This window comes from Corella eumyota, chromosome 6 (genome assembly GCF_963082875.1).
Source record: "Corella eumyota chromosome 6, kaCorEumy4.1, whole genome shotgun sequence".
NCBI lineage: Eukaryota > Metazoa > Chordata > Ascidiacea > Phlebobranchia > Corellidae > Corella > Corella eumyota.
The window spans coordinates 12,561,550-12,571,333 of NC_137495.1; the positions used below are offsets into that span (position 1 = coordinate 12,561,550).

General features: G+C 28.1%; 1 protein-coding gene across 1 annotated transcript; it reads left to right on the top strand.

Annotated features, from left to right (window-relative positions):
- The first annotated feature begins 5,421 nt into the window (after positions 1–5,421).
- On the top strand, positions 5,422–9,264 carry LOC145754602 (thioredoxin-like protein 4A). The gene is made up of 3 exons (XM_082570680.1): positions 5,422–5,550; positions 8,410–8,537; positions 9,111–9,264. The coding sequence occupies exons 1-3, from the start codon at positions 5,422–5,424 to the stop codon at positions 9,262–9,264; spliced, it is 411 nt and encodes a 136-aa protein (XP_082426806.1).
- The last annotated feature ends 520 nt before the right edge of the window (positions 9,265–9,784 follow it).

Here is a 9,784-nt window from a genome sequence, read left to right on the forward strand (position 1 = left end):
GTTAAATATATTGCTCTTGTGACAACTCAATAAAAACTACTTAAATAGTTAATTATAAATTTTTTAACTAAATTTATTTGGCAGAGCCATATAAAACTTAGGTTGTAACTGACTATACACATTATATATGCATTTAACAGGAAACAAAAATAGGTAAAATACCTTACAATGATATGTCCGGTACATCACTGACGATTTACGGACTAAAGCCATTACAACCAGTACTAACTTACTAATTATACAACTTTGCTTTGCTGTTGTATTGTTTTCCATAAGCTACCCATTAATTACCTATTGGCTCTGTCCAAACGATCACAACAACTTTTAGGCCAAACTATTTTTACTATTAGACTATTGCCTTAATTTTCTAAACTACAAACTCAAAATGAAACATTGCTGTTCCAGCAAAGAATGCATTGCACTTGTTAACAAGTTACTAAACCAATTAACCTAAAAACTAATGAAACACGAAACAACTAAAAATTTATTTTTGATAAAGTAGTTAATTAATTTTTAGTTTATCCGAGTTTAAACCACCTCAATTGGCGGGTTAACTTTTTAGCAATTTAACTTGACTTTAATTACTCCACCCTAAGTGTGATAATAAGTAAATTTTAATTAAAGTTTAAATATTTCAGATAAATAATAAGTTATTAAAAATTAAATATTTGGCATTTTTGTGTTACTTCAAAATTTTATTTATTATTATTTTTATAAAGTGTTTTGTTAAACAGTTTTTATCCCAGTTATTTTAATTTAATTAACTTTTAATTAAAGTAAAAATAAATTTTGTTTTAGATAAAGTTGAAATTATCAAGGAACAAAATTGGTGATGAAGCTGTAACATTACTGGGTGAGGTTATTGACAAGTTTGAGGGACTTGATATTAGAAATTGTCGCATCACAGAAGTTGGTGGATTGGCCATTGCTAGAGGTTGTTCAAAACTAACATCCCTTGTGAGTATATTACTTTATTGCTTGGTATTTAAAGATTAATTATTTAAACAAGCACTAGATTTAAATAACATTTATTATTAAAATTACTTTATGTAATAACAAAACTTTTTTATTTAGTTGATAAAAATATAAACACAAACTTATTTTCAATTTTATAACAAGAAGTGAAAAGGTCACAATGCCCATTAACTTTAACAATGGGTCATTGTTAAGTTACAATTTATTGTATTATATTTAAATAAAATTATTTTTTGTATTTTTCCTATTTTGAAATAATTAAAAATCAATAAAATGTTTTATTATTAAATTTCTGGTATAATTTAAGAATATTGATGAATTTATTTTATTAATATAATCTTGAATGTATGTTAATTAGTAGTTTAATTTATTTTAATTAAACTTAAAGTTTAACTTCACTTACTAAAAATAACTACAAGAATAAAATTTACTAATTCAATAATTATCGGACTAATAGTTGTTTTAAATTAATTATTTGAAATAGAATAATTTTTAAATTAAGTTTTTTTTTTAAGATAAAGTTAAACATTTAATATTAAAATTGATTTGTTTAAACAAAACTTTAATTTTTATTAAATTTATAATTTTGTAAAAAAAGTTAAACAGTCACAATGCCCATTAACTTTAACAATGCTCCATTGTTAAGTTACAATCCATTGTATTAATATTTACTAAAATAAGTTTTAGTATTTTTCCAGAATCAAATTATTTGAAAATTAAAAGTTTTAAAAATTAATAAATGCAACATGTAACCTAACCACAAGAACAATTTAAATTTTTAGAACAACAATGTTTAAATTTAACAATCATAACATATTTAAAGTTAAAATAGCAAATTATAATTTAACAATAAAAAAATAACAGAATTTAATTAAAGTTTAAATGTTTTAGATGAAAAGGTTGGATATTAGCTACAACAATCTTGGAGATGAGTGTGCTGTTCCTTTCTCATCATGCCTCCACAACTTTCAATACTTAGATGCAAGTTATTGTGATTTTACTGAGGATGGGAAAAAACTATTGAGGAAAGCAAGCAAAAAAGTTCCAAATATGGAACTGTAAGTTTTGTTTAATATACAACATTATTTAAACATATTTACTATAGGACAAACATATTTAATATATTTAAACCCCTTACAAGAATAAACTAAAGCTAACTTTTGATAAAAGAGGTTTTTGACACTTTTAAGACTATTTTATTTTATAGATTGGTTATTAAATGTTTTGTTTTGTAACATTCTATTTTTCAAATTTTATTTTTTTAGATTGTTGATATTTTTTAAGGCATACATTTACATTTTACTAGGCAAAAAGAATAACTTTAAAATTTAGACACAAAAAAAAACCCTAAAGAACGTTATTTTAAATCTCTACAACACAATATTTTAAATCCCCAAAACACAATATTTTAAACCCCCAAAACACAATATTTTAAACCCCCAAAACACGATATTTTAAACCCCCAAAACACAATATTTTAAACCCCCAAAACACGATATTTTAAACCTCTAAAACACAATATTTTAAACCCCCAAAACACGATATTTTAAACTCCTAAAACACTATATTTTAAACTCCTAAAACACTATATTTTAAACCCCCAAAACACGATATTTTAAACCTCTAAAACACAAATTTTAAATACCCAAAAAACGTTATTTTAAACCCCCAAAACACGATATTTTAAACCCCCAAAACACGATATTTTTCAAACCTCCACAACACGATATTTTTCAAACCTCTAAAACACAATATTTTAAACCCCTTAAACACAATATTTTAAACCTCCAAAACACAATATTTTAAACCATAAAACACAATATTTTAAACCCCTAAAACACGATATTTTAAACCCCCAAAACACGATATTTTAAACCCCCAAAACACGATATTTTTCAAACCTCTAAAACACAATATTTTAAACCCCTTAAACAAAATATTTTAAACCCCCAAAACACGATATTTTAAACTCCCAAAACACGATATTTTTCAAACCTCCAAAACACGATATTTTAAACCCCCAAAACACGATATTTTTCAAACCTCTAAAACTTGACATTTTAAACCCCCAAAACACGATATTTTAAACTTCTAAAACATGATATTTTAAACCCCTAAAACACAATATTTTAAACCCCTAAAACACAATATTTTAAACCTCTAAAACACAATATTTTAAACCTCTAAAACACGATATTTTAAACCCCTAAAACATAATATTTTAAACCCCCAAAACACGATATTTTAAACTTCTAAAACATGATATTTTAAACCCCTAAAACACAATATTTTAAACCCCCAAAACACAATATTTTAAACCCCTAAAACACAATATTTCAAACCTTCAAAACACAATATTTTAAACCCCCAAAACACAATATTTTAAATCTCTAAAACACAATATTTTAAACCTCTAAAACACGATATTTTAAACCTCCAAAACACAATATTTTAAACCTCTAAAACACAATATTTCAAACCTTCAAAACACAATATTTTAAACCCCTAAAACACGATATTTCAAACCTTCAAAACACAATATTTTAAACCCCTAAAACACAATATTTTAATCCCCCAAAACTCGATATTTTAAACCCCCAAAACACGATATTTTAAATTTCTAAAACATGATATTTTAAACCCCTAAAACACAATATTTTAAACCCCTAAAACATAATATTTTAAACCTCTAAAACACAATATTTTAAACCTCTAAAACACGATATTTTAAACCCCTAAAACATAATATTTTAAACCCCCAAAACACGATATTTTAAACTTTTAAAACATGATATTTTAAACCCCCAAAACACGATATTTTAAACCCCTAAAACACGATATTTTAAACCCCTAAAACACAATATTTTAAACCTCTAAAACACGATATTTTAAACCCCTAAAACACGATATTTTAAACTTCTAAAACACGATATTTTAAACCCCTAAAACATAATATTTTAAACCCCCAAAACACGATATTTTAAACTTCTAAAACATGATATTTTAAACCTCTAAAACACAATATTTTAAACCCCCAAAACACGATATTTTAAACCCCCAAAACACAATATTTTAAACCTATTTATATTTTTTTTTCAACCTCTAAAACATGATATTAAATCCAGTCTACGATTAAAATGTATTTTATTGTTAAATTTTTACTTTTCTTTTATCTGTCAATTTGTTTTATTTAGGTATTTATAATCAACCACTTTTCAGTTATAGAGTAACTGAAGCAACAAATAATGTAAGTTTGAACCTTACCATAAATATTAGTGATTTAAAAGGTTTTTAAGTATTTGTTAAAGATATATTTGAAAATGTTGACAATTTTACTCAATAATTAAATTAGATTTTATCAAAATTACACCCACTTGTATTTAACTAGGTTGTGGCCCTGAAATCATGAAAGCTTTGTTCATTTTATTTGAAAAAAAAACATTCTGTGCAAAAAAGTAAATTGTAAGAAAATGGAGAAGTTAGAAAAGTTATTTTTAAAGTTATTTTCATTCATTATTTGGTTCTTTAATATTTCTGTGTTGTATACAACGTGCTCTTTATTGTATAAGTGCTAATTTCAGTTTTTATTAACTCATTTTACAGTTTTATTTTCAATTATTAATTTTCATTCAATATTTGGTCTTTAGTATTTTTGTGTTGTAAACAATGTGCTCAGATAAGTGCTAATTTTTACTATATTTGATTTTGTGAAAATATTAGGAATAATTTACTTCTATTAAACTGTTTGTTTATTTAAGTTTAAGATTAATTCCATTGTTAAAAAATGCATTTTAATGAGGAAGTGTGCATGTGCTTTACTAATATGTAGTTTTGTGTAGTTTTTAGTAAGAATCTTTAGGTTTTAATGTTGTTATTTTCTATATATATTAAATGTTGGCACACAATATTTTAAACCCCTAAAACACAATATTTTAAATCCCCAAAACACAATATTTTAAACTTCTAAAACATGTTATTTTAATCTGTCAATTTGTTTTATTTAGAAATTTATAATCAACCACTTTTTAGTTATAAAGTAACTGAAGCAACAAATAATGTGAGTTTTCACTTTTCCATACATATTAGTAATTTAATATATTTTAAGTATATGTTAAAATTATTTTTAAAAATGTTGATAATTTTACTCAACAATTAAATTAGATTTTATCAAGATTACACCCACTTATACTTAACTAGGTTGTGGCCCTGAAATCATGGAAACTTTGTTTATTTTGTTTGAAAAAAAAAACTTTGGTTTCGATAAATTCGACTTTGGTTTCGATAAATTCGATAAACACAAAACAGCGTAAACTTTTGCTCGTTAAAAATTTTTTAATTTTTAGTTTTGCGAAAATTTTACGAAATTGCACGAAATAATAAAAACAGTTTAAAAAGTTGTATTTAAATGATATATTTGGTAGTGGTTGGTGTAGTTGAAAGGTAACCATGTCGTACATGCTTCCCCATCTTACAAACGGCTGGCAAGTCGATCAATCGATCTTAAACGAGCAAGAAAAAGTTGTCGTGATTCGGTTCGGTCACGATTGGGACCCGGCCTGCATGAAAATGGACGAGGTATTTAATGATTTTAAATATAAATAAGTTCAATAACGTTTAAGTTTGGTTACGGCGTCGAATTTTAATATTTTCACGTATTAGGAAACGATATTTTAGACAAAATTTTAGGTAAACTAGGCAAAAGTTTAATATTTTTTGCTGAAAAAGTGGATTTGTGTTATTTTCTTTACTAGACTTATTTTCTGCGTTTAAAGAAAGTTTAATTGAAATTAATTTATTAAAGAAATTTAAATTTCTATAGAATAATATTTTGTGTAGTGTTAAGGTGCCATAATTTTAAAACAAATTTTAAAAAAGAAAATCATTTATTGATAAAATAAATTTTTTTTTGATCATTCTGCGAAAAATTTAATTTGGACGTTTATACCAGACAAATATTTTGCTTTAGAATTCTGTATGTGACATTTTAATAAATCAACAATTTTTAATGTTTAGACCTTGTATAGTATAGCTGACAAAGTGAAGAACTTTGTTGTTGTTTACTTGGTTGACATTACTAAGGTGCCAGACTTCAACAAAATGTATGAAATATACAGACCCTGCACAACTATGTTCTTCTACAGGTTGTTGTAGAAAAACATAACATAGTAATTTTGTCGCCACAAGTATTAAGTATTAGAAAGACTAACCTGCGGTTCGTGGTTCGATTCCCAGTGAGCTAGAAGTAAGGTGTAGTGATACTTGGCTCAAAATACTTGGCTTCACTACAAGAACAACAAGAAGTCCTGGGTTCAATTCCCACTGCTTTCATGCTGTAGTGCTCTTAAGTAAGGTGCTATAAATATAAACTCCTGCTAAGTCAGCACTTAATATAAACTCCTGCTAAGTCAGCACTTAATCAGCAGCATAATTACCGTGCAAATTATATAAGGAGCTATAAATGATTTAAACTTCTGCTGAACCAACGAAATTTAATCAAAGCACATAAACTTTAATAATTTAACTTTATGCAAAGTATTTATATTTAGTATTTTCTATTAAAATTTGTAATTATCTTTTTTTTTTGTATAAATATTAGAAAATTTTTTAAATTTTTTTTTAAATCTTATTTTTTATTTTTTTAGATGCCAACATGAAAGTTGAATGGATTAAGTGTGATGTCATAGATCGTAGTAGTCTCATCTCTGCCGTACAAGGTTGTCACATGGTTTTGCATAAGGCCAGTGTTGTCACTTACAAGGAATTAGTTCCTTGCCAAAAATTTTGGAGAATAAATGTTGGAGGTAAGTATTGTGATGTCATAAGTGATGGGATTGTTATAACAGAATCTGACAACATTTGTTTTAGAACTTATATGGTACAGATTTTTGTTGTTAAATATATTATGATGTCATATAGGTCAGGAACAATGAATATGTTAAAGGCTTTTTGTGCAAACAATGTCGGTTATTGTCTCTACACGAGCTCAATCGAGGCTTTTGGACAGAACTATGTAACCACTAGTGGGCGGTAGTGAAGACACTATTTACTGTTACTCTTCTGTGACGTCATACGAAAGGACAAAGAAGGACGCGGAGGAGCTCGTACTGAAGTGGAACGGAAAAAAGATGAAAAATGGAGAGGTGACGTCATTATATTTGTCTGCTTTTGTTCTTTTTATTAATGACGTCATAATACTTTGTAGAAACTGGTCACGTGTGCATTTAGAGGTTCTGGTATTTATGGCGAAGATGACAACGTTACCAAATTGATTCTTTTGCGCCATCTTGCGACTAAAGTAATCAAGTCTCTTATTCCACCAGAGGCGCTACAAACTCGAATGTACGTTGAAAACGTGACTTGGTGTCACGTGATCGCAGCCACAAAAATGCAGGTAAACAAAACTTAGTTGTTCACTGCTTTAATATTGGGTTGGTGTGCAAAAGGTGTCTGGTTTGAGCACCACCACAGCCATATATAGCTCCGGTTGTAACTAATATGTCTCTGCATGTTCTTACTGAAAGATTAGGTTTTAAGTTTAGTGAAAAATATTGGTTTATATTTTGGTTATATTAAAAAATTCTAAGAAATTAACTTGTACTCTGACTATAACTTATTGTACAGGAGTCCCCTTCTTTGGTTGGGGGAAACACCTACTTTCTGTGTGATGAAACCCCGGAATTATCCTACCTGAGATTGAACTTGAAATTTTACGAACATTTGGGGTTTACTATCCACATGAGGGAGCCAGTGTTGCTGTTTTGGTTGTTTATCCTCATTTCGACGTTTGTTGTTTGGTGTTGTCAGGTGCTGGGTTGGTTTGGGATCAAAAAAGAGGTAAATATTTAGTTTATTGAGTAATTTCAGCTGGGTTACTGTCATAAAGGTTTTACTGAAAAACATATGCGCAAAACACTATTTTACCGAAAACTTTAACCCGAATTCTGGTTAAATGTCGTGGTCTAAAACTTATCCCTTTGAAATAAACCTCATACACATTTGAATAATACTTTGGTTAGGAGGGTCAGTATGTTAAGTTATTGCAAGGGTTAAACATTTATTTCATGTATAATACTTTTAATAACAACTATTTTGTGATTTTCAGCCCAACATTACACCAAACATGGCCAAGTTGTCCTGCACAAGATTCACCGTCTCCAATCAAAAGTTTGTGGAACATTTTGGCTACAAACCGAAGTATAGTTGGCCTGAATCGTTGAATATAATAAAGGAATATGTGAACAAGATTGTAAATGAAGTAGAATATAATAATTTGAAAAAAATAGATTAAAAAAAAACAAAATGTTTTCTTGATAAAATTAAGTTTTTTTTGATCATTCTGAGAAATATTTAATTTGGACGTTTATACAACACAAATATTTTGCTTTAGAATTCTTTATGTGACATTTTAATAAATCAACAATTTTTAATGTTTAGACCTTGTATAGTATAGCTGACAAAGTGAAGAACTTTGCTGTTGTTTACTTGGTTGACATTACTGAGGTGCCAGACTTCAAGAAAATGTACGAATTATACGACCCCTGCACAACTATGTTCTTTTACAGGTTGTTGTTCACATTAAGAATGTAATTTTGTCGGCACAATAATTAAGCATTAGAAAGACTAACCCGCAGTTTGCGGTTTGAATCTTATTGGTTCAGTGAGCTAGCAATAAGGGATAGTGGTCAGAACACTTGGCTACACTACATAAGGTTCTGGGTTCAATCCCAACTACTCGTATGTTGTTGCGCTTTTGAGTAAGGCGCTATAAACGGTATAAACTCCTGCTGAGCCAGCACTTAATTACCAGCATAATTATCAGGCAATTATAATCTATAATATCTCAAACTGCCACAGGCAACTTGAGACTGGGTCGAAGTAACTGATGTTACTGTATGTTTAAGTCGCGCTTTAGACTTTCCCACATCGAGGATAAAGATATATACAAAAAAAAATATCCCGAACTACCAAAGGCAACTAAAGACTGGGTCGGGGTAACTGATGTTGCTCATAGTTTAGGTCATGAAGTCAATCTTCCCATATCAAAAACAAATAAATACATGAAAGTTTAACAAATCAAATATTAAAATTAGGTTTAAAATATTAACAAATTATTAACTGAATAAAATTGTTTTCAGGAACAAGCACATAATGATCGATCTTGGGACGGGAAACAATAACAAGATTAACTGGCCGATGGAGGATAAACAAGAAATGATTGACATTCTAGAGACAATATTTAGGGGGGCAAGAAAGGGGACGGGGTTGGTGGTTTCCTCAAAGGATTACTAAACAAAATATCAATATTAACGAGTAGGAATATTCTAAAATTTATTGGTTTGTTGTCAGTTTAAAAAAATGAAGTTTATTTAAAACACAAAATTTTATTAATTTAATTTTATGCGTGGTATTAAGTATTTATATTCGATATTTTTTATAAAATTTTAATTTTTTTTTTCAATTTCTATTTGATTTACTTTTTTTGGTGCCAACATGAAAGTTTAATGGATTAAGTGTGACGTCATGGATCATAGTAGTCTCATGTCAGTCGTACAAGGATGTCATGTGGTTTTGCATATGGCCAGTGTCATCGATTACAAGGAATTAATCCCCCATCAAAAATTATGGAAAATAAATGTTGGAGGTAGGCATTGTGATGTCATAAGTGACGTCGTTGTTATTTTAGAATTTGACAACATAGTTTATTTATTCTAGAACTTAAATGGTGCAGATTACTACAGCCTATTCTTTAATATATTATGACATCATATAGAAACAATGAACGTGCTGGAGGCTTGTTGTGCAAACAATG

Bases quoted from the DNA above. Each gene is read 5' to 3' on its own strand.
- LOC145754602 (XM_082570680.1), top strand. From the start codon at position 5,422: ATGTCGTACATGCTTCCCCATCTTACAAACGGCTGGCAAGTCGATCAA. The intron at 5,551-8,409 runs GTATTTAATGAT...TTTAATGTTTAG, and splicing joins CCTGCATGAAAATGGACGAG to ACCTTGTATAGTATAGCTGA. The intron at 8,538-9,110 runs GTTGTTGTTCAC...AATTGTTTTCAG, and splicing joins ACAACTATGTTCTTTTACAG to GAACAAGCACATAATGATCG.